This window comes from Eretmochelys imbricata, chromosome 3 (genome assembly GCF_965152235.1).
Source record: "Eretmochelys imbricata isolate rEreImb1 chromosome 3, rEreImb1.hap1, whole genome shotgun sequence".
NCBI classification, from domain to species: Eukaryota; Metazoa; Chordata; order Testudines; family Cheloniidae; genus Eretmochelys; species Eretmochelys imbricata.
Window position 1 is genome coordinate 129,400,143 of NC_135574.1, and position 27,244 is coordinate 129,427,386.

General features: G+C 40.6%; 1 protein-coding gene across 4 annotated transcripts in view; it reads left to right on the plus strand.

Moving 5' to 3' along the window:
* Positions 1-25,924, plus strand: part of FAM120B (family with sequence similarity 120 member B) — a 90,632-nt gene extending 64,708 nt beyond the window's left edge. For 2 of the 4 annotated variants that reach the window (XM_077813360.1, XM_077813363.1), the window contains exons 7-11: positions 8,666-8,872; positions 13,558-13,666; positions 15,040-15,180; positions 19,926-19,989; positions 24,046-25,924. In XM_077813360.1, the coding sequence (XP_077669486.1) occupies positions 8,666-8,872; positions 13,558-13,666; positions 15,040-15,180; positions 19,926-19,989; positions 24,046-24,058 (534 nt within the window). In that variant the 3' untranslated portion in view covers positions 24,059-25,924. The remainder of the gene's footprint in view (positions 1-8,665; positions 8,873-13,557; positions 13,667-15,039; positions 15,181-19,925; positions 19,990-24,045) is intronic. The other 2 variants (XM_077813361.1, XM_077813362.1) reach the window with 2 other exon arrangements.
* The last annotated feature ends 1,320 nt before the right edge of the window (positions 25,925-27,244 follow it).

Here is a 27,244-nt window from a genome sequence, read left to right on the forward strand (position 1 = left end):
GAGGACGGGTTCAGCTAGGTTACAAGGTAGTTCTGTCATTCATAGATTCCAAGGCCAGGAGGGACCTTTGTGATAATCTAGTTTGACGTCTTGTGTAACATAAGCCATAGAATTTCCCCAAAATAATTTCTAGAGAAGATCTTTTAGAAAAACGCCCAATCTTGATTTTAAAATTGCTGGTGATGGAGAATCCACCAACACCCTTGGTAACTTGTTCCAATGATTAATTACTCTCTCTGTTAAAAATGTGTGCCTTATTTCCCGTCTAAATTTGCCTAACTTCAGCTTCCAGACATTGGATGATGTTATAGCTAGACTGAAGAGCCCATTATTAAATATTTGTTTCTCATGTAGATACTTATAGACTGTAATCAAATCACCCCTTAACCATCCTCCTTTGCTAAGCTAAATAGATTGAGCTAATTAAGTCTATCACTCTAAGACATGTTTTCTAATCCTTTAATCATTCTCGTGGCGTTTTGCTGGACCCTTTCCAATTTATCAACATCCTTCTTGAATTTTGGACACCCGAACTGGATACAGTATCCAGCAGTGGTCGCACCAGTACCAAATACAAAAATAACCTCTCTACTCCTACTTGAGATTCATCTGTTTGTGTATCCAAAGATTGCATTAATCCTTTTGGCCACAGCATCACACTGGGAGCTCATGTCCAGCTGATTATCCACCAGGACCCCCAAATCTATTTCAGTCCCTACTTCCCAGGATAAAGTCCCCCATCGTGTGAGTATGGCCTACTTTCTTTGTTCCTACATACATACATTTACTTTCATCCATATTAAAACCCATATGATTTGCTTGAGTCCATCTTGTGAAGCAATGCAGATTGCTTTGTATCAGTGATCTGTCCTCTTCACTGTTTATCACTCCTCCAATTTTGTGTCATCTGCAAACTTGATACTTGTGCAGTCCTTGGTGCCTCTCTGAGACTGTCAACACTGCTGTCAGTAATGATGATGGTTCTCCGTTCCCAAACTGATGACACAATAAGTCTCTTTACTTGTTGTCCTCTACGTACAGTGACGTCCAAGATTTATACTATTGAAAAATAAATTTAAAACTGAAGGGTTTTTTTCCTGACATAATCTGTGGGTCTGCTTTCTACCTTGACTGAGACCCAAAATCTTAGTTATTAGTTATTAGTCTTTTAAATATTGAAAGCCAATCTGTAGTTTTATCAAATAGGTAATATTGCAGCACCATTAATTCAGGGATCTGAAAGCATTTTACAGACACTGATTCTCACAACATCCTTCTGAGAAGGATGCGTAGTAGTTGTATACATTTTGCAGATGGGTTAACTGAAGCACAGCATGACTTGCTATATGTCACAGAGGCAGAACTGGAAATAGAATTCAGAAGTCTGAATATCAAGAGCAGGGGGCTTAGGAGCCAACAAACAGAGCTGAAAACAGAGGAGTTTGGGTGGAGAGCTGTTGGAGGAGAAGGGAGCAAGCCCCTGTTCCTTAGGGACAGTAAACAGGAGCTGAGGATGGAAGGCTATGACAGCTACAGAGGCAGCAGTGGTTGTGACCTGAGGAATGGAAGAGACAATGAAGATGACTGGATGCGGAAGCTGCAGGATGTACGTTATTCTGGAGAGATTGCCTGACAGGTACTTCATTTGTCTGAAGTGTCGCCTGATAGATCTGATGGAAGAGAAGATCCAAGATTTGGAGAGGCAGCTACAAATTACAGTTGAGTTATGAAGGGGATTTGTGTGGATGATAGCAGGGGAGGCGAAGGGAAACCTCAAGACTTGCAGAAACATGCCTTAAAGTAATCCAAGCTTCCTTCACAGTCATATCCTTGAGTTCTTCAGTTCAGTCCACTTCCCTAACTAATTCCCTTAATTTCTTAAAGTTTGACCTTTTGAAATTAAGGACTTTAGTTGTAGGCCTATTTTTGTTTATCCTTCCCTTAGTTTAAACCGAATTAACTCATGATCACTTGAGCCAAGGTTGTCCTCTACAACCAGATATTCTATGAGGTCCTTCTGCTTACAAATACTAAATCTAAAATGGCATCACCTCTTGCTGGTTTGGTGACTTTGGCAAAGAAATTTATGCGCTATCACATCCAGAAATATCTGAGCTCTACCCTTATTGTCTTCCAATCTGTATCTAGGAAATGAAAGTCCACCACAAATCACACAATTCCCAGTAGTATTTATTTCATTAAAATATTTAAAAAGAGGTCTCTAGCCATATGCAGATCAGACCATGGGGGTCTGCAGTAGACCCCAAACACTATCCCAGTGGAGCCTTTGTAACCTTTCTTCCCAGAAGTGATTTTGACTGAAATAGATTTCCTTGTATTCATTCCATCACTTCTAATTTGCAGTCAACCTTGTTATTAATATACAGTGCTACCCCGCTACCTTTACCTTTATTTCTGTCTTTCCTGAAAGCAAATACCATTCAATATCTGTATTTCAGTCATGACTACTATTCCAACATGTTTCTGTTATCCCTGTAATATCTGGTTTCACTTCCTGCACCAGTAGTTTTAGTGCCTCCATTTTGTTCCCCGGGTACCCTTACACTGGTGTGCAAAGATCTTTGATTCTACTTGGCTTCACCCAGGTTCCTCGCCCAGTTAGGTGCTGTCATTTTACTGCCACTATCACATACCTGACTGTTAGTGTCATTAGTATTGGCACTACCTTTCCTCTTGATGTCCATTCTCCTATCTTCTGTTGTTACTTTCTCCATTGTTGTATCTTCTCTTACTTGATTTTCCTCCCACCTAATATTAGAATTACATGAGACTCTCCCCACCATCTACCCTGGATTCCTAGTTTAAAGTTCTTTCAATCAATTGTGCCATCCTCCATCTCAGAAGTCTATTTCCCTGCCCTCTCAGGTGGAGTCCATGCCATGACAACAGTGCTTTGTCCGTGAATGCCTCCGAAAGCCCTACTTATAGCACCATAGCCTGACCCACCTGTTGATCACCATAATATTGTCTCACCTTCACTCTTCTCCTCTAGGGAGGTATAGAATCCCACTGAAGATCATCTGTGCTTACAATCTGTGCAGAAACAATCTGAAGCCTACATCCCAAGAAAGGGGGGGAAATTGTAGGGAACTGCAGACCAAACTGAATGAACAAGCATCTCAAACAGGTTATGAAGAGAAAGGAGAAAGCCTACAAGGAATGGAAGAAGGGATGGATCAGCAAGGAATGCTACCTCTTTGAGGTCAGAAAGCATAGGGGGAAAAGTGAGAATTGCCAAAAGCCAAGCAGAATTGGATCTTCCAAAGGAAATTGAAACTAATGGTAAAAGGTTCTTTATCCATATAAATAAAAATAAAACAAAGAAAGAAGAAGTGGGACCACTAAGCATTGAGGATGGATGGAGATTAAAGATAATCTAGATATGGCCCAACATGTAAATGAATGCTTTGCCTCAGTTGTTAAGAAGGGTAATGATGAGCCTGGGGTCATTGGTAGGGTAGCTAATGGGAAGAAGGATATGGAAATAGAAGGTGGAAGCCAAAGTCAAACAGCTTAATGGGACCAAATCAACAAGCCTGGATAATCTCCATCTAAAAATCTTAAGAACTAGCACATGAAATTGCAAGCCCACTGGCAAGGATTTTTAATGAATCCATAAACTTGAGGGTTGTACCCTATGAACTGGAGAATTGCAAATATAATACCTGTATTTAAGAATGGAGGGAAAAAAGGTGATCCAAGAAAGTACAGTTTGACCTACAGTTTGACTCCATTAATTTGACCTCTGCTGTATTCAAGGTCTTAGAACAAGTTTTGAAAGAGAAAGTAGTTGAGGACATAGAGGTAAACAATAATTAGAATAAAATACAACATGGTTTTACAAAAGGCAGATTTTTCCTCCTGATCTCTTCCTTTGAGACGATAACCGATTTTCTCGAAAAAGGAAATGCAGTCAATATAGTCGACCTGGATTTCAGTAAAGAATTTGATACAGTTCCACATGAAAAATTGTTAGTTAAATTGGAGAAAGTGAGGATTAATAAATGAACTGAAAGATGGGTAAGGAACTGGTTAATGGGGAAACTTCAATGGGTCATGCTGAAGGATGAACTGTCAGGCTGAAGGGAGATTATTAGTAGAATTTCTTAAGAATCAGTCTTGGGACCAGTCTTATTTAACGTTTTCATTAATGATCTTGGTACAAAAAGTGGGAGTGTGCTAATAAAATTTGTGGATGGCATAAAGTTGGGAGGTACTGCTACTATGGAGAAAGACTGGAATATTATACAAGACGATTTGTGCAACCTTAAAAACGAGTTACAGAAATGGGATGGAATTTAATAGTGCCAAGTGCAAGGTCATGCACTTAGGGACTAACAAGAAGAATTTTTGTTATAAACTGGGAACATATCAGTTGGAAGTGACAGAAGAGGAGAAAGACCTAAGTGTGTTGGTTGATCACAAGATGTCTGTGAACTGCAAATGTGATGTGGCCATGTAAAAGGCTAATGCAATCCTAGGATGCATCAGCTGAGGTATTTCCAGTAGAGATATGGAAGTTTTACTACCATTTTACAAGGCACTGGTGAGATCTCATTTGGAATATTGAGTGCAGTTCCAGTCCCCCATTTTAAGAAAGATTAATTCAAACTGGAATGGGAGAACGGCAACGAGGATGATCAGAACCTACAGTACGAGAGGAGACACAAGGAGCTTGACTTGTTTCACCTAACAAAATGAAGGATGAGGGGAGAGATGATTGCTTTCTATAAGTACATCAGAGGGGGAAAACACCAGGGAGCGAGAGGAGTTATTTAAGTTAAGGACAGTGTAGGCACAAGAAGAAATGGATACAAATTGGTCATCAATAAGTTTAGACTTGAAATTAGATGACGGTTTCTAGCCATCAGAGGAGTGAAGTTCTGGAACAGCCTTCCAAGGGGAGCAGTGGGGGTGAAAAACCTAACTTATTTTAAGACTGACCTTGTTAAGTTTATGGAGGGGATGGTGTGATGAGATTGTCTTCTATGGCATATGGCCTATCAGTGACTTAGCAAATCTATCCAATGGCCAGAGATGGAACACTAACTGGGGAGGGCTCTGAGTTTCCCAGGTGTCTGGCTGGTGGGTCTTGCCCACATGCTCAGGATCTAACTGATTGCCATATTTGGGGTCAAGAAGGAATTTTCCCCAAATCAGATTGGCAGAGGTCCTAGGGGTTTTTTGCCTTCCTCTGCAGCATAAGGCATTGGTCACTTGCTGATTTGAACATGAATAAATGGTGGATTCTGTGTAATATAAAGTTTTAAAATCAAGATTTGAGGACTTCAGTAACTCAGCCAGAGGTTAGGGGGTCTATTACAGGAGTGGGTAGGTGAGGTTCTATGGCCTGGGGCCCCAGGCTGGGGCTGGGGCTAATGGGGGCCAGCCTGCAGTTGTGGGAGGGCGAGCCTACACTGCCTGCGCACCCACTGCTCGGGGGAAAGGGGTTGTGCTGCCCACCCGGCACACTTGGGGTGGAGCCTGCTCGATGCTCCAGGGCACACCACCCACTCACCCACGTGGAGCTAGGGGAGGAGAGCCATGCCCAGCACTCTGAGGCTTCTGGGCTTTGGTGGGAGGGGCGGGGCCTCAGGCAGAAGGGGCAGGGCCAGGGGTGAGAACAATGGGCAAATTGTAGATCAGTTCTGCTTTTGGTATGGTGAAATTTGTGTACCAGTGATGGTGGGGACAGATCCCCAATTCTTGATTACAAAAGTGTGGTTATACTCTGGAAAATGAACATACATACACACAGAATTGTGGGGTGAAGATTTTTATTCTAACAGTGAGTGCTAAAAACTCAGCCTGGGACCTCAAAGTCAGTCTGTGCTCTTTCTGACTTGTGCATCATCAACAGTCATAAAGAATCTCCAATTTAAGTTTATGCTCCAATCCTGCAAACACTTAAACATGTGCTTAACTTTTAGTCACATAGGTAGTTACATTGAACTCCCACATGCCTAAAAGATAACACATGCATAAAACTTTGTGGGATCAAGACCTTAAATATGTATTCTGTGATAGCTCAGTGGTTTGAGCATTGGCCTGCTAAACCCAGGGTTGTGAGTTCAATCCTTGAGGGGGCCATTTAGGGATCTGGGGCAAAAATTGGGGATTGGTCCTGCTTTGAGCAGGGGTTGGACTAGATGACCTCCTGAGGTCCCTTCCAACCTTGATATTCTATGATTCTTTAAACATGAGCCAAAATGGAATCCAGCTCTCACACTGTACTAATAATATTCCCTAGTAGCTGTTCTAGCTCTTCAGTGCTAATAGGAGTAAAAATCAATAACAGTATATTTTGATAAGTAAATTAAGCAGATATTAATCAGAATCCACACAGGAGCAGATCTGTTGAGTAAGAAGATGACAGATTGTCCCTCACATATGACAGTGTTTACTATTATTATTTTGAGTTGAGCCAAGTTAAACCTGTCCTGCTTGGGTCTAAACAAGAAGTTTACTTCTTTGATCTGTTTAGTTTATTGAAGGCTATTTTCATGTGTTCTACAATTAAATTCCTGAACATTAGTACTGGGAAGTCCTCTAGGAAGATGGCATTTCAGAATCTGTCTGAAATATACTGTCTTTTTTTTTTTTTTTCCCCTCATTAATCTAAAATTAATAGAACAACAGTGAAGGGCATGCGTCATTATAAATTTTGGTAATGCTATTGTAGTTGGTTGGAGTATAGTGTATTACAATGTTAGCCTTTGGGATTCTGCTAATTTGGTTCAATATTCCCATTCTGTTTATAACTCGGATGCTAGGAACTTGATTTATGCTCACACATCGCATACTGTAATACAAAATAATTGTATTTAAGGGGCTTAAAAGCTTGTTGAAGGATGGTAGAATTCTGAAAGGTTCCCCCAGCAGGAATTATGTTGACCCCAGAGGGAGTTCTGAAGATTCCCATCAATGTTTTTGCTCTGTTTGTACTCCCTCTTACTAAATCTTATTTCATAATCACAAACCAAGCAGATTTCATTTTGAAGATGACAAGATGCATCTTATTAAGTACAATTACTGTATATATCATTCAAAAAAATTACAAGGAGCTATACTCATTTCCTTGGCATGTCACTGAGACAACTTTAGTTCTAAATGATACAGGTTTGTTTGTATGTTTGTTTGTTTTTCTTCATCTTGAGTACGGTATTAGAATGGGGTAAACTTCTATTTCATCTAAATGAATTACACAACATCCTTCAGTTTAGTGAAGAATAATAATAGGGATTACTTAGAAATCCTTCGCCCTAGGGAGCTAGATACATTATGTTCCTTATAATTTACTGTGTGTTGATCCTTTGGATGAGACCTTAAAATCTGAGGCCTGGTTTGCCCCAAGTGACCGGTAAAGAGTCCATGCCTCTTTGGTTTTGCTATGCTGTCCCTTGGCAAAAATCGAATGTGGTTCAGTGTGCTGTATACTGTTTTCTTCACTCTGTAGGTGTTTTTCAGAGGTGTTGTATGTACATAGTTTCTGAATCTCTAGTCTTTGGGATCCTTCAAGCTGTAAGCTGCTGTTATTGTTAGTGATAATGACTGAGATTCTGTGTTGCACCTTAAGCAGAGAACTCGCAGCCATGTGGAATAGAAGGTAGACAAAAGGGGCTTTAAGCCACCTTTCTGCCCTCCGTAATATGGGCTACTCTCAGAGCCAGTGCAGCCCCTGATTTAACTTACGCAGCCGGGGCAATTGCTTTAAGTTATGGCAACCTCCAGGGGCTGTTCTGTCAATGGTGGCATTGCCAAGAATGAAGCCCTCCTGCCCCTGGCAGACTCCTGTGCCAGGGCCTGTGGAGGTGGCATTACTCAGAAGGCAGCATCCACCTGCCCATGCAACGCCTACGTCAGGGAAATTGTCCCCTTGCTGGCTCCAGAACTTTTATGGCTTTTGTACTCTGGCACAGCAGCTGGTTAAATCCCTCACCACAACTTTATCCTGGCTGCAAGGTTTTAGGTTAATTTTGTATTTCTTAGATGATGTCGCTACCATTCCAGTATTTCTTCTGAATAAATCCACATTGAAGAGAAATTATTTGATCTTTTGACTGCTGGCAGAGGAAGTCTTACAGTGTTTACAATATTTCTACAGTTTGAACACAATTAACCCTGTTCCTTCAAATCTTATAGCTTGTATGGTCTCCATCAAGTGTGGTAACATTTCTCATTTGACCCAATTATGAAAAATTTATGAATCAATTAATCATTTCAGTTAAAGTTTTAAATTACACTAAAAGAATCCCTGGGGGATCTGCTAGTATTTAAGGAGTATTGTAGAGATTATAATTAACTTTACTCATTCTTTGGTCTTTCACTGAGCCAATTTTTAGTTTTAAGTGTATCAAGTTTTTAAACTCCTAATTTCTTGTAAACAAATCTCACAAATTCCTTTATTTCAGTGAATTAAAACCTCAATATACTAATAAACATGATGATGCTACAAAGCTCTTTAGCACCTGTGGGGGTAGAGGACCGCAATATCAGAGTTCCCCTGGCCTAGAGCCAGCATCAAGAGTCATTGTTATTGTTTGGTGCAGAAGTGGCCTCTGCCTGGTATAGTCTGTGTTATGGTGGAATCATCACTCAGAAGTTCATTTGGATCCTCTGTTGTCTGTGTTTTTAATTTCAACAGCTTGCCCAGGTTGATTCCAGAGCTGTACAGCTTGGTTCTCTCTTCATTCGTGGGCTTACAACTTTGATTATGGCCAATAGTTCCCTTGGTTTTCCAATGAATATGAATGATTTGATGCCCTGGAAGGTGTTTGATGGAAAACTTTTTCAAGAGAAATATCAGCAGTCACACAGAGGCTGTTCTTTGGAGGAGCTTTTGGAGGGCAATGTGAGTATATACATCCCTTGCAAAAGTCATACATTCTTACCTGAAAAACTGTAACCATCAACTACAAACATTGTTTTATTTTAAAATAGAGGGTTTCACTGGTCTCATTTCATCCTTTTCCCTGCCCCTCCCTTCCCCAGCTGACCTCCCCTGCCTGTGGCCCCCCATACAAGTAAAATTAATGTTGAGGCTATTGGGGAGGTTACAGTTTTACTGTTATAGTTTTTTGCTGCTTCAAAAACAATAACAAATACAAAATTGGTCATCTGTTTAAAAAAAATGAGAATTACAAAATGTGTTGCCGTTTCTAATATTAAAGTGTTTCTGAGAACTTCTGCCATAAACATTTCAGAGGAATTCATAAAGGTTCCTTAAAGTAACATAGTGGATAAAATTTTGAAAACGCCTTTTGGCCAGATTTTTAAAGGTATTTAGGTGCCTAAAGATGCAGATAGGCATCTAGTAGGATTTCCAAAAGGCATCTAGGCACCCAACTTCCATTGAAATCCATGGGAGTTAGACACCAGGTGCTTTTGAAAATCCCAGTAGGTGCCTATCTGCATCTTTAGGCACATTGTAAATCTGACCCTAAGTAATTTAAGAGCCCAAATCACATTTTCAGAAGTGATTTGGGCACTTGGGAGGCTGTCTCAGTGTAAGTTAGTGTAATTTAGGCTCCTAATTGCCTGTCACTTTTGAATGTGGGACTTACATTTCTAAATCACTTAGGAGCTTTTGAAAATATTACTCATCATCCACTTAAAAATCACACTTCTATTTGAAATGTTTTACCTGATGTTATTGCAAGTATCACGTAAGATCACAATAACTAAAAGATATTAGAGAAATTATTTTACTGCTTTTTCAGTTTGCTGACTTAGTACATTTGACAGGATTTTGTGTATAATTCATAGAATCATAGAATATCAGGGTTGGAAGGGACCTCAGGAGGTCATCTAGTCCAACCCCCTGCTCAAAAGCAGGACCCATCCCCAATTAAATCATCCCAGCCAGGGCTTTGTCAAGCCTGACCTTAAAAACTTCTAAGGAAGGAGATTCCACCACCTCCCTAGGCAACGCATTCCAGTGTTTCACCACCCTCCTAGTGAAAAAGTTTTTCCTAATATCCAACCTAAACCTCCCCCACTGCAACTTGAGACCATTACTCCTTGTCCTGTCCTCTTCTACCACTGAGAATAGTCTAGAACCATCCTCTCTGGAACCACCTCTCAGGTAGTTGAAAGCAGCTATCAAATCCCCCCTCATTCTTCTCTTCTGCAGATTAAACAATCCCAGTTCCCTCAGCCTCTCCTCATAAGTCATGTGTTCCAGACCCCTAATCATTTTTGTTGCCCTTCGCTGGACTCCTTCCAATTTACCCACATCCTTCTTGTAGTGTGGGGCCCAAAACTGGACACAGTACTCCAGATGAGGCCTCACCAATGTCGAATAGAGGGGGATGATCACGTCCCTCGATCTGCTCGCTATGCCCCTATTTATACATCCCAAAATGCCATTGGCCTTCTTGGCAACAAGGGCACACTGCTGACTCATATCCAGCTTCTCGTCCACTGTCACCCCTAGGTCCTTTTCCGCAGAACTGCTGCCTAGCCATTCGGTCCCTAGTCTGTAGCTGTGCATTGGGTTCTTCCGTGCTAAGTGCAGGACCCTGCACTTATCTTTATTGAACCTCATCAGATTTCTTTTGGCCCAATTGGTTTCATTGTTTTTCCTTTGTAGCCAATTAGGCCCCAATCCTGGAATTTATTATGTGGGTGGACCCCCATGGGCATGATCCCATACAGGCGTAGGGATTTGCCCAAGCTGAGTCAGTTGCAGGTTGGGTCTACACAGCCTTATCCAAATCGGCCACTGAAGTCAATGAGAATTGTTCTTTTTATTTCAATGGGTTTTGGATTAGGCTGATAGTTTCTCCTGTTGTTTGCATGCACCTTTCCCACAGCAACAGGGGAGATTAAAAAAATACATTTATATTTTCCTGTTTAATTTAAAACCACAAAAAATTGGCAAGAGGTCACAGACAGGTGGTGGATCTGAAACTACTTGTTAACTAATGTTTTTCTTTTGGGAAACTTAGTAGATTCCAAGTTTCTGATGACTCTTGCAAACAATATCTAGACTAGGATAAAGGGTTGGGGTTTTGTTTTGTGTTTTTAAAACATGTTAGGTAACATGTTAGGTAAACCCCTAGTGTAGATAGGGCAAGTTGTATTTTAACAAGTGTTTAACTGAGTCAACCCGAGAAGGGAGTTCAAGGTTCACCTTGGCCAACTAACATATCTACAGTAGGGCTTTTTTTTTTTTAAGCCACCCTTTATCATAGTCTAAACCTTCCCTAAGTGAACAGTTCTGTTGTAGAAAAATAGTCAGTCTAGACTCTTGAATATTTAGAGTAGTTTGAATATCTTCTTCTTTTTTTAGTTAGGGTTTTATGCTACATATATGGCAGAAAGAGCTCCCAGACTAATGAAATAGTTTTCCAACTTTTCAGTTTGAAAGGCAAGGATCTGTTTTCAGATGCATTCCCTAGAGATGCCAGTTTAGCTGCGGACATTGGCAACGCAACAAACTTATGTGATTGGTTGTTGCTGTTATTATAAAGTTAGCTTTATAGATACAATTGGTACTTATTTCCTGGCACAACTTGATGTAGTGCTGGGAGCCAAGATCTTTCAGTATTTATTTCTTAGCAGTCTTCCTATAAACATCGTAAATATGATCTACTGAGAGCTACCGTATTGTAGTCAGAAAAGTTACTCTATGGATGATGATCTGCTATTGAAAAGTTGAAAAAATTGCTCTTTTCACTGTTGCTCTCTATCTCTACACTCTTAGGTATCACTTCTCTACTGGTGCTTTGGAGTGGGTCCATGTAACTTCAGTGAGTTAGGAGATGCAGTCTCAGAGTTGTTTTAATCATAAAGATATAATTAAGTACAAGAAACAGCTTTAAGTAAACTATAATAGAGGTACTTTATCTGGTCCAGTCATAGCACAGGTTAGCAACTTTCTGCACATTCTAAGGGCCAGTCCACACAGAGACGTGCACCAAAACAGAAAAAGGTAGGAATTAAAACCAGTTTAGTTATTTTAGTGCAATTTTGTGTAGACCAGCTGTAAATGATATCAACAGCCACTATGGATAGCAATGGAAGGACAAGACTTGGGCTTCTGTTACAGATGAAAACAGTTATTGATTTTTTTTATAAATTAAACTTATGTTGGGCCTCTGTTTTCTTTAGCAGTAATCCAGTTAGTTTGTTTATCCACACAGAAACTGGATATAATAACTTCATAAAACAGAGAAGCGATGATATTATCATTTAATTGACTTCTTATTGTTTCTCTCACTAATAAAATATGTTCATGCTTTATTTTTAAATTAAAAATAAGTTAACTGACAGACTCAACGTAAATTATATGTTTTGTCCTCTTTTGTATTGCTGCCTTTCAATCTGTCTTCTTCATAAGTACTTTCTGAGCGTCTTCTCCCAAGAATGCAAGGGGAGTATTTTAGTATTAATGGGATCTATCCACAGAAACTTGTCAGCATAGATAGAAAAATAAAGCTACAAATTGTGAACAAAACTGTATTGATAATCAGGTTTGCCAAATTAGAAACTTTGTTAGGAAAATTCACTGAAACTTTGAGTGAGTTGAACTCCACCAGGAGCTAGTTAAACCTCTCTAGTTAGTTAGTGGCTATCTTGTCAACCTTTCAACCTTATCAAGTAGCCATTTGGGTCTCCTCTTAGATACTGATGGAATTGTTGTCCCAATGAAAATCAGTTCGGCTTTGTGAAAATCAGCAGACTAGCTTGTAGTCAGGCAGAGAATCCCCAGCCTTGAATACTCGCCTAACCTCTACCAGCATTCCAAAAATAAAAAAAAATGGATAAGTTATTGGGACCTGATCATGTCAAGGTAATTAGTGTCTGCAAATCCCATTTGAATCAGTGGAAGTTCAGGAAATGCAGCACCTTGCTGTATTGGGACCTTAGTTAAATTAGTTCTATTTGTCCTCTGGACAACTGGATTTTTCCATCAAAACAGGATTCCATAGGATCAAAACAAATCAAGTCTTTTGTCTTATATCCCTCCTTTCATCTTTAGTCTAGGTTATATTCTGTCAATCAACAAATATCTAAAATATGGCTGAAGTTATTCTGCCAAGTGTTTCTTGGGGTATATGAAGTAAAATGTGCAGACTTGTTTCTCACTGATTCAGTTTCCATCACTGTAATACTGTAATAAACACAGGCATCTATGCATCAGTCCTTATCAAGTTGCCTTAGCCATCATTGCCTAAGGTAATGGTTAGGTAGGTCTAGTCAGATCTGTTTGTAGCGGCAGGTCAGTGTAATAGAAAGCAAGGGGTGCAAAGCAATTTACAGAGATGAATGGAGCAAGAAAAGCAAACTTTATCAAGAAAGGAGGAGGAACAAATACCCCATCTCCCCCCCTCCTCTCCCCTCCTCCCCCCCGAATCCTCTTTCATTATGGAATATTTTTAGCTTTGGGTCTTGAGGAAGACAAACCAAAAGATACTATGAGGCAGGACTTGCCAAATTCTTTTGATTGCTATTTAGGTGTTATAGTGGTGCTACTCTTGAAAAGAGAAAAAGAACGTACAACAGTCATTGATTTAAGCCCACTGTCTGCAGGGATCTTTGCACATGCAGTTCCAGAATCTGAAGTCATTCATTTGCGAGGCTTGCATGGTAAAGAAAAGAACAATTCAGAGCAGACGGCGAGGGAACGGATTTATCACAGGTTGGCATCATGTTAATTTTACAGTAAAGCCACTATATTGATGATATCTATTACCTTTCAACAATTCCCCCAGGGAATTTGTCAATTAAGTAAATCCTGGGAGAACTTGCTGACACTAACTGAAGGAAGAATTTGAGTCAAAGCTTCCTGATTTTAGAAAATTTCATGATTTCCCAAACTTAGGTGAAATAATATTTCCCTCCAGTTGCGCAGCTAATAAAATGTATGTATGCAATAAATACAATCATGATTACTGTCAGACTAATAACTCTTCTTGCACTTAGTGACTAAAGCTATTTTTGTTCCTTAGCAATTAGATGACTCAGGATTTCCCATTCTGCTTTCAGGAAGTGTTCTTCAGGGTTAACAACATTGAAGGGGTTTGAACACACATTTATATTTTTTCACAGCTCAGTCTGTGAATGCTGATGCTTCAAAATCCTTTGTAATTATTCTCAATTTAAAGCTTGAGTCAGCATGAGTTCTAATGACAATTGATGCATTTTAAAATACTGTTACTGCACAATTACTTAGCCTTTGTGCCTATTTGTTGATGAAATGCAGATAATAGAAATGGGCATGGTTCTCTTAATCTTATATGTTATCCAGACAGCAAGAGGAAAGATTTAATCAAGTCTCAGGCTTTTGATCATATTTATACACGAATGTAAGAAGAATCCTTTCTTTCCCTCCCCACTCTTTGTTTTGTGCTGTTTATATAAGTGGATGGAAGCTTCTTGATAACCTTGATAAGTGTATGGAGTCTTAAGATATATGTCATGTCCTCTGTATTGGGTGCTTTGGTTTTTTTATTGGTACATCTCTTTTTTCCATTGCCACATTGTTTGGCATTTGGGGGTACATGCTTTTTGGAGACCTGATACTAGATATACAAAAAAAGATGCATGAAAATGGAGTAAGGTGTCCCTATAAGATCCTCTCATCAATGGCACATCAAACCACATTAGCATCTACCATGACTTGTGGATTCATGTTTAACTGTTTCCAGTATGATTTAAGGCTCCAATGTGGACAAAGATTTTTTTTTTAAACATAGCTGTGTTAACCAAAACTGTACCATTGACTACCACCATAATAGAGTTTCAGCATGGTTTCTAAGCACTCTTATACGGCTTGTAACCATGATGAGTGTGGATAGAAACTGAGCTATAAGCACATGCACAGAACCGTAGTTAATTATGTTACCTGGGAGAGGGAGGGTGCTAATTCATTTGGAGGAATCAAAGTCACACATGAATACTGTGGCACTTGTCTTATAAAATGTTATTTCCAAAAAATGCAGAATATGATTTATCTTTTGTTCATAAAATTGTGTATATAATCAATATCAACTGATAAATATTGTTCCTTAGAAATGCAAGAAGGAGGAAGGGAACGTAGCTTCCAGCAAGCATACACAACTTCTTTTGTTCCACCATATCATAGTCAGAACAGGGGATTCCAGTGGAGAGGCTCTCAACCTTACTTTTATGGGTCTGAAGCACAACCTTCAGGTAAAAAATCAATATAAAAAAATAGATTTGACACTGCCAAAGGTATATGACTGTGTCTGTGCCTGAACGTACATCATGTATTTGTACATTATGGTTATGATCTTGCACCCATAGTCATAAATGGCAAAACTCCATTGCATCAGTGAGATTTGTGTATTAGTATTAGCTGAAGCTAAACCTGCAAGTTACATATAGTTCCATTATGACCCAGTGTTTTCACTCATTTGTAACTTTTGGAAAAATTCTTCGGTGGGTCTGAAAATTCTCATTTTGGTCTCAGTTGAATAGTTTTAGAAAGTTTTAGTAGTTTTCAATTACCACAGTAGCATAGAAATGTCTAGCTAATGCCTTTAGTTTCAGATCCTAACTCATACCACAATCGAGAAAAGCACTTGAGCACATGCTTAATGTTAAGATTTAAAGGCAAGCTGTGCTCTTTCTTGGTGAGAGTTGACCATAAATCACTCACCAGCAACACCTGTTGGTAGAACAGAAGAGACATTTAAAGGAAGCTAAGGTCAATGCCCCTGGTAGGAAACAGGTTGTGGTGACATTACAAGAAGGAGGGAAAATGTTGCCAGGGTCAGGAGGCATCTGTGTGGAGTTTAGAGGAACCAAGCATAAGAAGAAGGAGAATCATCCAAAACAGACTAAATATTTTCTTGGGGCTGCAGTACAGCAATGTAACCCTGAGTTTCTTCTACATTTTTAGTTTTGCTTTCTAAAGAAGTTTGGTGAAGTGATTGGTTTAAAAAAAAACAAGAACGTTTAAATATAGTTGGTCTCCTGTGGGCACAGGATAGACAATGTGATACCTATTATTAGACCCTCGAGTAAAATTGTTTGGCATGGCCTGTGTGGATGAGGCCAAAACATACGACCTTGCTGAGTAACTTGGTTATAAACAGAGTCAAAACTGACCCTCTGTCTTAATGATTCTGTTCTAGGAAGCATGTAATTCAGGGTCCAGCCCCACAGAGATCTTATTGCAAAATGTATTCTTAATAACAGCACTGGGTCATGTAAAAACATGATGCAGTAGTGTTATTAAAACCCAGTTTGGCCTTTTCTATAGAGGTGAAACCAAACCATGTTCTAACACTCCCAGGAGACTGTAATAACATGATTTTCCAGTGTGATCAAATTTCCTATGTATATATAAAATAGGTTTACTAGAGAAATGAGTGAGGGGTCCTATGGAAAAAATGGTTTGAGATCATGTAAATAAAGACTCAAAATGCATGTTCAAAGGTGGGGTGGTGGGAGCAGAATTAAGGTTGCATATTTCCTGACTTTCAAGTTTGCAACTTGATAAAGTTCTTTTGGAGTGTGTGTATGTGTGTGTGTCATGTCATAGTTTTTTTAAAAAACTGCAAACAACAAAAATTCCATCATGTGGCATCATATAGACACCCACATGGGTCATCAGCAGAGTTGGAACCTTTAGTTCCACCACTCACACCTCTGCCTCTTGAGCTAATGGCATATCTGATAGCAAGAGGAAGTTGTCATTCTCTGTGTGGAACAGCACTAGGGGGATGAGGTATACATTTTGCCAGTGGGTTTCACAGATGTTTGCTGACAGCAGGGAAATGGTGAGACTCAAGAGTGTTGGGTGCCATTCCAGGCTCTGGAGGGAAGGGAGAGTGCTCCTGTTCCTTCTCCATCCAGGCTGCTTGTCCCATTCGCCTTACCTACCCAGTCCCAGTCCTCAGGTTCTTTTCCCTGTCTTTTTGCCTAGCCAGTTCTAGTCTTCCTCTTCAAGCTCTGTATCTGAGTCCATATCTCCCCCTCCCTTCCAGTCTTTTCACCTCCCATTACCATGGAGCCTGGGTTTGAACCCAGATCTCCCAAAGGCACAGGCTAGCACCCAAACCACAGTACCATCTTTCCTCTATATAATACCTAATGAATCCATTCAGGCTCTCTTCCTACACGTGTAGGGGTTTTCCCTGCAGTACATGTTCTGTTGTATTGTCCAGTCTAGTTTTAAATCCCATATTTGCAAATTTGTTTTGGCCATACAGTTATACAATATGTATAATTCAGGTGCATCTCACAGGGTATGTCTACACAGCAATTAAGCATCCGCAGTTGGACTGTGCCAGCTGACTCAGGATCACAGGACTTGGGCTTCAGAGATGTTTCATTGCTGTGTAGACTTCTGTGCCTGGGCTGGAGCCCAAGCTCTGGGACCGTCCGACCTCAAAGGATCCTATAGCCTCTGCTCTAGTCAGAGCCCAAAGGTTACACAGCAATGAAACAGCCCCACAGCCTCAGTCCCACAAGCCCAAGTTAGCTGACATGGGCCAGCAGCCGGTGTCTAATTGCAGTGTAGACATACCCATAGAGTCCTGAACTGAAGGTAGCTTTCTAGCCTCCTCTTTAATTTAGGGATGTAGCTAATGGAGACTATGGGTCCCAGCAAGCAATGCGCCAGCCTGATCTGAGGGCAATCACTCAGATTAAGACAGAATGTTGCACGATGGTAGTAATAGTCTCGGTGGGTCACACCTCCATACTAAAGTCAGCCACAGGTTTTTCACATATTTGGTGTGAGCTCCAGGCTCCCAAGGTGTACACAAAGCAGTACTTAGTTGAACAAATCTTGGGCACCCTAGATATGGTCTCCATCTACTCTCGGTTGGGAATTGTGCTACCTATATTGTTTTGTTGTTGTTGTTTACTGTTTAAAAAACACACCATTTAAAACTGAAGCTGTTGCTAAATTTTCTTTAAACATAGTTTGACCCCATTCAACTAAGTTAGCATAAACCAGTTTAGGTAACAGAGTTGCTAGCTTTATGTAGACAGGACCACATGGCATATTTCCAAACAAAACTTCATTAATTGTTAAGATTGCAAATGTGATTCAAAACAGGACACGCTGTACCTTTCCACACATCACTAAAAATAAACAAAACACTGAGAACTATAGAAATCACAAGCGAAGGATACATCAACAATTCTGTCACTAACCTCAGTACTCACACTAATAAACAGAAAAATTCTCATTGATCAGTATACAAACCACTTTCCAAACAACCTTAATTCTATCCCTGTGCAAAACACAATTAACAAAATCTAAATCAAACTTATCCGTCCATTACTCAACTCTTTTATAACAGCATATAAAATCTTCAATAGCTTCCTTTTATTCATATGAGGGTTATACACAGTCTGATCTTTTATGCAGTCACAACAGTTTTCTGTGTTGTTTGTGTCTGGCCCTGACTATACAATTTCATTATGTATAGTGACTCTTGCGCTGGTATTGGGAAGCTTGTCTAAAGAAACAGAAAAGGCCAGTGCCTCAGTGAGCCAAAGATGTGGGAAAGGGAATTGAGAGTAGAGCTGGGCAACATTTTTCGCCTCAATAGTTTATTCTCTGAAAAATGTAGTTTCAGGTCAACCAAAGGAATTCTTTGCAAATTTGTCTTAAGTTCATCAAATAGTTTTGACCTAACCAAAAACATCAAAACTTTTTGTTAATGTTGAAAAATTTTGCTGTGACTGTCAGATGTTTTGACAAAAGCAAGCCAAGGATCACAAAATGAGGAAGTGCCCACTTCCCTCATAAGCTTTAGCCCAGTGGTTATTAACCAGCACTCACCTGGGATGTGGGAGACCCAGGTACAGTTCCCCCCTCTGCCTGCTGTGGAGAAGGAATTTGAACTTGGGTCTTTCCCCATTGTAGGAGAATGTTGTAACCACTGAGCTATGGGATATTCTGGCATGGACCTTTCTCATTCTCTCCTCTTGAAGCTGTTCCACTTTTTATAAATAATTAAGTAGTCTTTGGAGCAGGGACTTGAACTTGGGTCTACCACATCCTAGGTGAATGACTGAATTGTTACTGTGAACGACAGTGGATCGTCATTGGGCCAGGGAAAAAGAGTGAGAATGAGTCTATAGCCTGGTAGTTAAGACACTCACCTGTGCAAACTCAACAAATCACATTCCAGAACATGCAACAGCTGTACTGCAGGGCCTTAGTTTATAGCATGATTTTGTAAAATGTTTTATGACATATTTAGATCTTGTCAACACTAGCCAAGGCCACCACCATGGTAATGTCTTGCTCACAAGAATTATTTAAACATTGTTCTGGCTAACACAGGTTGAACTGTAGTGTTGACCAGATCTGATTATGCTTCATTATTGAAGTAAGGGCTGGTCTTCACATTGTTTTTATACTGTTTTGCCTATAGAAACCTATATAGTTAAAGCAGTACAATCCCCTACAGTGAATGCAGTTGTACTGATATAAGGGTGCTTCTTATGTCACTATTACTCACATTTAGGATAAAATTAAGATGTAGATTAAAGGAATACGAAAAACAGTGTAGATAAGTCCTAAGTATCACATTGTCCTTTCCCTAACTGGTACAACCTGGTCTGCGGACCATACTGTATGTCCATCAGTTGCAAGTAATTGGCTGTACTAGTATTAAAAGTGAAGATTTATGCAGATAGCTGGCGTAGTGTCTTTAAGAAGAGCAATCCACCATTAACTTTAGCCACCTAAATTTAAAAAATATTGGCCTTCATTGAATACCAACTGAATTATTTTGAAATGGATGTAGAATAAGAAATAGTGAGGGGTTGTGGCAGTAACAAAGGGGGAAATGTTCTTTTTTCAAAATACACCTCAGTGAGTTGTTTCTTAAATACTATCATCAATAAGTTATTTTCCTGTTTGAATGTTAAGAGGAAAATATTTTATTTCCCCTTCCACACTCCAGGTAAAGGACATCGAGACCAGAGGAGACATCAAGGCCAGAGGAGAAGGTTCCAGCTTGCTCCCCGGTAAATAATAGAACTACAAAGATTACAGAAGGACTATAATGGGTTTGAATGAAAGGATAATATTCCTCCCACAGATAGCATCTTTACTTACAAAAGCCAGGATTCAAGGGGCAGGGGTGGCAAGTTTGTAGAAATTTTGGTGGTGCCCAGAACCCTCCCCCTCCCAAACTCTACCCCACAATTCCGCCCCCCACCTGCCTAAGACTCTGGGAGGGAGTTTGGGTGAGGGGAGGAGGTCTGGGGTGCAGGCCCTGGGCTGGGGCAGGGGATTGGGGTTGAGGAGGGGTGCAGGCTCGGGGAGGGAGTTTGGGTGCAGAAGGGGTGAGAGGTTGGGCTCTGGGAGGGAGTTTGGGGGTGGGAGGTGGTGTGTGGGAAGAGGGAGGGGGTCTAGGCTCTGGGAGGGAGTTTGGGGATGGGAGGGGGTGCAGGGGTGAGGGCTGTGGAATGGAGGATGAGGGGTTTGGTGTGTGGGAGGGGGGAGGCTGGGGGTGCAGGATCTGGGGTGGGGTGGGACTGGGGATGAGGAGTGTGGGGTGCAGGCAGGCTGCCCCGGGGCTGGGGCTAGAGAGGAGGACTCCCCCCAGCCCTCTCCCCGCTGGCAGCAGTGAGTTCTGGGGGAAAGGCCCCCTTCTCGCCCCGGCAGCATACTCACCCCCACCACTGTCACTCCATGTGCTCCTAGGGCCCCTCTCAGGTCCAGGAAGCCCCCTCACCTGCCCTGCGGTGGGTGCTGGGAGAGGGGGGGCTCCATCAGATGCGTGCCTCCTCCCCTGCTGCTGCCCCTCACTGTAGCCTCACTGGGGGTGGGGGATGGGCTGCCCCTTGCCCAGCGTGGGGCAGGAGCGGTGACTGCGGGTGGGGGGCCCCTGTGCTGGTGGAGGATCCTGCTGGAAAAGGGAAGGGTCTGAGGGGGAAGGGCAGGGTCAGGGCAGCCTGCCCTGGCAGTAATGGTTGGGGCACTAGGACCCTGCAGCGGCAGTTGATGCTGAAAGCCAGCAGAGCGGGAGTCAGCGTGGAGCTGCAGGGGAGAGGCAGGGTCCCTCTGCTCCAGCAGGCTGGGGAGGTGCGTGGGGGCAGGAGGAACACTCAGTGGAGGTGTGGGGGGGCGGCAGGCAGGGCTATGGGAGAGACCGGCCCCAAACATTGGTGGAGCTGGGCCCCCAGGCCCTGAATATTCCTGGAGCGTGGGCACCACAGGCCCATACAACTTGCCACTCTTGTCAAGGGGCTTTACAGAGTGGCTGAGCACCCGCAGCTTCCAATTATTTCATGCAGAGCTGTTGGTGCTCAGCCCATTATGTCCTTTCCACACTAAGATTGAGCTAACTTTATGTGGAGAATGGTTTCACTAACTGCTGTAAAACCAGTGTCGGGGGATCTGGTTACTGCTTGGCACTATCCAGTTATGGTTAAAAAAACACACATTCCCATTTATACAGGAAAGTCCAAATCAAGTTTTAACGGTGCTAGAGCACTCATATAATGTAACTAGAACTTCCCAATATTGTTTTACATTGCAGACGAGAACTTAGTGTGCCCATTAAAAACAGTGTACAGTACATATGCTGTGTCAGTTCTTGAATTAGGAGGCTACTGTTGGTTATGCCATACTCTTCTTACTGTAGCCTGATGAAAAAATTGGAAGATGACATCACTTTTTTTAAACTTCACTTACCAGTGAAACATTGGTACTTCCCTGCTGGAATGCAGTGCTGATTTATAAGTGCCAACAGCACTTCATTGCAGTTTAGGAGGGGAATAACTCTGCACATCGAGGCTATTTCTAAATCTTATCATGTCTCCCTCCTAAGTATTTCTGAGATCTAACTTATTAAAATATTCTCTAAAGTGTTCTTTCCCTGTTCTGGCTTGTGTTCCTTCCCCATTGTTGTTGTTAATTGTGTTAGGCGTCCGGTCACAATTAACTTTTTTAGTAAACATTGAAGCAAAATAGGCTTTAAACACCTCAACCTCCTTGGATTTGTTAGCTCTCCTTCCACTAAATAATGCTCCTTCACTTTCCTTTATCTTTTTTTTGCTCCTTATGTACTTAAAGAACCTCTTCAGATTGCCTTTTATGTCCCTTGCCAGGTGCAACTCATTTTGTACCTTAACCTTTCTGATTTTGTCCTTTTGTGTTCTTTTTTCCTCATCTTTAGCAATTTGTCCATGTCTTCAATTTTTATAGGATTCCTTTTTCATTTTCAGGTCATTAAAGAGCTACTGATAGATCTATATTGGCCTCTTCTTCCCATCTTTCCTTTGCTTTGGGATAGTTTGCTGTTGTGTCTTTACTAATGTCTCTTGAGAAGCTGCCTGAACTCCTTTTCCCCTTAGATTTTCTTCCCATAGGACCTTACCTACCAGTTCTCTGAATTTGTTAAAGACTGTTTTTTTGAAGTTCATTGTACTTATTCTACTGCTCTCACTCCTTCATTTCTTTAGAATAATAAAATCTGTAGTTTCATGATCACTTTCAGCCAAATGGCCTTCAATCATCAGATCCTCTACCAATTCCTCTGTTAGACAGAATCAAGTCTAAAATGGCTGCCCCCCAGTTACTTCCTCACTCTTCTAAAACATGACGTTGTCCCCAGCACATTCCAAAAATTCGTGTATTACTGTATGTTTTCCAACAGAACTCTGGTTAGTCAAAATTCTCCATTACTACAAGGTCTTGTGTTTTGGATATTTCTGTTACTTGTTCTAGAAATGCCTCGGCCACCTCCTGATTGGATGGTCTGCAGTGGACCCCCCTACCATGACATTGCCCCCATTTTTTCCCCCTTTTATCTTGACCCAGAGACTTTCAACGGGTCTGTTTTAAAGCAAAAGAAATGATAATATCCAGCAAGTATGATAGCAATGAGAGCAACATTTTCCTACGGATGTTTGAAAAATCTTTGGAAAGTTATAGAACATCCTGAATCCTTTGTTGTTGTTGTTGTTAATAATATTATTTATATTTTAAGTCCCATAGACTGTCACTAAAATCCAGGCAATAATTCCATAAAACTGATTACCTAACATGACTTTTACATTAGTCATATAATGCTTGTTGGTACTGGAGAGACTTATGCTTCTCTTTTCCTTTCTCCAAATATACTAGTTTATTTAAAACAGTTTGAGGGAATCAAGGTAAATACTATTCAGCCATTAGATGCTTTTCTGATTACATGTGGCCTTGTCATCTTCTTTTATGAAAACCTCTCTATATAATGTCATCACTGAAGGATGAGTAAAAATATTAAACTCATAGTCAGACTAATGATTCTATCATAGATGTCAGTAAAAACTGCCACAAGGAATCTTACATTCATCCACTCCAGTCTGTAAATACTGTAGATGGTATTTAAAGGAAACGGCCCAGCTGCGTGCTAAAGGCCACCCAGTCACCTATCCAGAGCTCTGCGCCTGGGCCCACTCTATGGAGGGGTTTCTGGGTGGGAGGTGTTGGGTATAAGGGTCTGGGGAGCAGCGGGGGGGGAGTTAGAGGGGAACGTGCTGTGGTTTTCAACCTGCGGCCCAGGTAACAGTTGAGAACCACTGCACTAGTGGGATTTTTAAATCCTATATGCTTCTTTAAGCACCTAAGTACCTTTGAAAATCTGGGTCCAAAACCCTTTATGCTACAGCTGTGCCACTGTAGCGCTTCACTGTAGACACTACCTATGCCAATGAGAGGGATTCTCCCATTGACAGAGAGGTGATAGGTAGGTCGGTGAAAGAAGTCTTCAGTCAACCTAGCCCTGGCTACACGTGGATTTAGGTTGGCTTAACAACGCAACTCAGTGGGGTGGGTTTTTCATACCCATGACTGACTTAGTTAAACTACCTAATTTTCTTGTATAGACCAGGCCTTGAGCTCCTAAGCCTTTTTGAAAAATTTACCCTAAATACTCTTTGAAGTTTTAAACACACTTTTATTCATTTTGTATGGCCACAGGAGCCATTTGTCTGCTATATCTTTTCACAGGGATTTTTATTATTTGAAATTGTTTACATGTTGATACTTGAGTGTCTTGCTTAGCTCATCACAGGCTGTTTGTATTTTAGATGGCCCAGATGACTTTGTCCTTGACTGGAACTGAATGAAAAGTGATAAGAAGACAAGATATGTTTTTATAAAGTACTATACATTGAATATAATAAAAATCACTTCAGTATTTCTATTGTACCATCAAGAAAATGTCAAATTGAATACACATTTTAAAATTGGTGGTGGGAAGGATTTAGTTACAAATACATTACCCTGACTTCACTCGGTATTTCCAATCCCATTTCATTTTGTACCTCTGATACTTCTTTTTCATTGCTAATGTAATGTTTATAAGAGTATGTGTTTGTTCTGAGGCAAATTTTGAATTATTTACCACAGTGATGGCACTTTACAAAAGCCTAAGGCAGACAGTTATGAAATCTAATAGTAAAGGAAATGTGTACAGAAACAGAGGACACTTTTATGTGGTGAAGGAGATAGAGGAAATCTAAAGTGGTAAAGACGTGAGTGAGCTTAAGAGTATGTCTACACTGCAGTTAGACACCTGCAGCTGGCCTTTGCCAGCTGACTTGGGCATGGGCTAAGGGCTGTTTAACTGTGCTCTAGACATGTGGACTTCTACCTCACAGGCTCAATCCCAAGCCCGAACGTCCACACTGCTATTAAACAGCCCTTAGCCCAAGCCTTGTGAGCCCACATCACCTGGCACGGGCCAGCTGTGGGGTTTTAATTGCAGTGTAGACATACCCTAAGAAGTCATCCCAATCAAGTGCGGATAAACCTTTATGCCACATATACACACATTCTATGTAATGCCACATCTTTTACAGAAAAAGTATTTTAGAAGTATTTCAGATAGCTTTAAATACAAAAGCTGTGTTTTTTAAGTATCTATCTACCTGTAAAGTCAGGTGGCTTAGTTACATGAGACCATCTATGCAAGGCTCAAAGGAAGAAGAAAAGTATAGCTAAAACATTTTAGAAATCTTTAAAAATACCCTTAAGCTCACTTATGTTTTTTCTAGACGCAAAACTGCTCACAGCTTTAAAGTCTCATTCTTAGATCTTCCAGAGCAAAAGGAGAGCTGTGTTCCCTATTGGGAAACCTAGTATTTCCCTTTTCAGTAGTGTAATGGTCCCATTTCTAGCCCTTTGCAGTATTATACATCAAACCTTAAACCGGTCATTGGCTGAGAAGAAAATATTGCTCATCCTGGGCCTTGGGCCTCTGTAGTTTGGGGGGACATTCCAAATGGGGGTAAGGGGACAAAACAAATATTTCTCTCATAAATTCATTTTTTTTGTCAGCAATTTGAAGCACAACAGTTGAAATGATTGTACCATGTGTGTAGAATGCTCAAAATGATACAGATTAGTGGACAGTGCACAGGTGTGGCAACCAATCATGTACCATAAATTAATTTCTCACAGGCCTACAATTTGTCATACGGATTTCCCTATTACATGTAGGGTAGTGTGTATAGAATGTGTGGGCATATATTGTAGATTAAATCTGTGTGTACAAATTTTTGGCATGAAGAAAATACATAAATTCTTCTTGTATCTCAAAGAATAGGTTTATTTCTAATGTTAAGGATTATTAACAAATGAATTCCATAGCCACTGTAGAAGCTTGATTTATCGTTATGGTACAATGATTACATATTAGTAGTTGCTAGTTTTTCATTAATTCTGGTACTAGTTAGCTCGGTTGCTCTCACGCCTTAGGTCTTGTGCAGATGTCCACTTTTGAGCCAACTATCCATCGAGTTTTTCCCATCTAATCTCTGAATTCTCTAAACATAAACATGCTGTCATTTGTACATAATGTGGTACTATGATTTTCTCATATGTATTTTTATTGTCTGAAATACAATACATGTACTGTGACATAAATACAAAGCTACAACGCAGCTAAATAAATAATTGACAGTAGCCCAGCATTTTTAATTCTATTAAAAAAAAAACTGGTGCTGATTTCACTTTGTTTAAATAGGACACTATTTTTGTCTGATTTGCTTTCTGAGGATGATACGAGTATGGGTGGGGTAGTCCTGCCATATTTTCCTACCAGCTATTCACTTTATGTGTAAATGTACTAGCTGCTATTTTTTCAAACTTTTTGGGAGAACGTAGAAATGTGGGCTTATTCAAAGACCACTAGTTTCAGAAACCTCATTATATGCAATGGTGCTTTAAAAAAATTCTAATTGTGCATCAGCATTTTGTAGCTTGTCTTACATCAGGGTCTTCCGGGACTTCTCGTGGCCTCAATACATGAAGTGGTAGTAAACTAAAATTAAATATGAATTTAGTGGGAGCTTTTGCTGTGCTAGGATTGGGCACTTTTTAAGAATTGCCAATGAGATGTAAAGGCACTCTCTGTTGACATTTTTCATAGGTTCATAGATATTTAGGTCAGACATTTTTCTTCTTATGCTGGACCATAGCCAGAAGCTGCTAATTATCCAGACTTCTAAGCAAAAAATTATTTTCTCCTTAGAAATCATGGGTTTGGATCAGGAGTTCCATGCAGGTGCTGTGCTCCTGTCCAAAGAGTATTAGCTTGTGTTAGAGTGCTTTGTTTCTGTCCTCCTGGCCAAGGCTAGTCATAGCTATGTGAGGCCTATGGACAAGAAAAGGTAATCACACAAGGAAAAAATGGCCTTCCTGAAGATGCACATTTGACTGGGCCCCTCAGTGCCTGGAAGACAGATTTTGTAACCTGACAGTGTTGCCCCACCTGGGATGCCTTGAGCCTTGGGAGGAAGAAGGAGCTGTACCACAGGTGAAAGACATAGAATCGAAGAAATATAGGACTGGAAGGGACCTCAGTAGGTCATCTAATCCAGTGCCCTGCCCTGACACAAGACTAAATATTGTCTAGACCATCCCTGACATAGCAGTTTTGAGCTGGAATTGAGGAGGCGTAATTCTGGAGGAGAAAAATATAAGGAAAAAAATTCTTATTCCACAAACTGTTAAATTGCTAATTACTTCAACAAGTCTAAAATATGCAGCTGTATTTTAAGAAATAAACAAATCATTCACTGATATTGTTTTCTTATATGTCTACTGTACTTTTAGTGGTAAATGGGAGAAGAATATACTACTGATCATCAGTGATTGAGTCAGCTTGTACCTGTGTAATCTTTAATAGAGAGGAGGTCTTGTCATTGATAATGACAGACAGACAAACTGTCATGAATTCATTGGCCATCGCTTACTTTACCTAGGTGATTTCTATTTTATTAC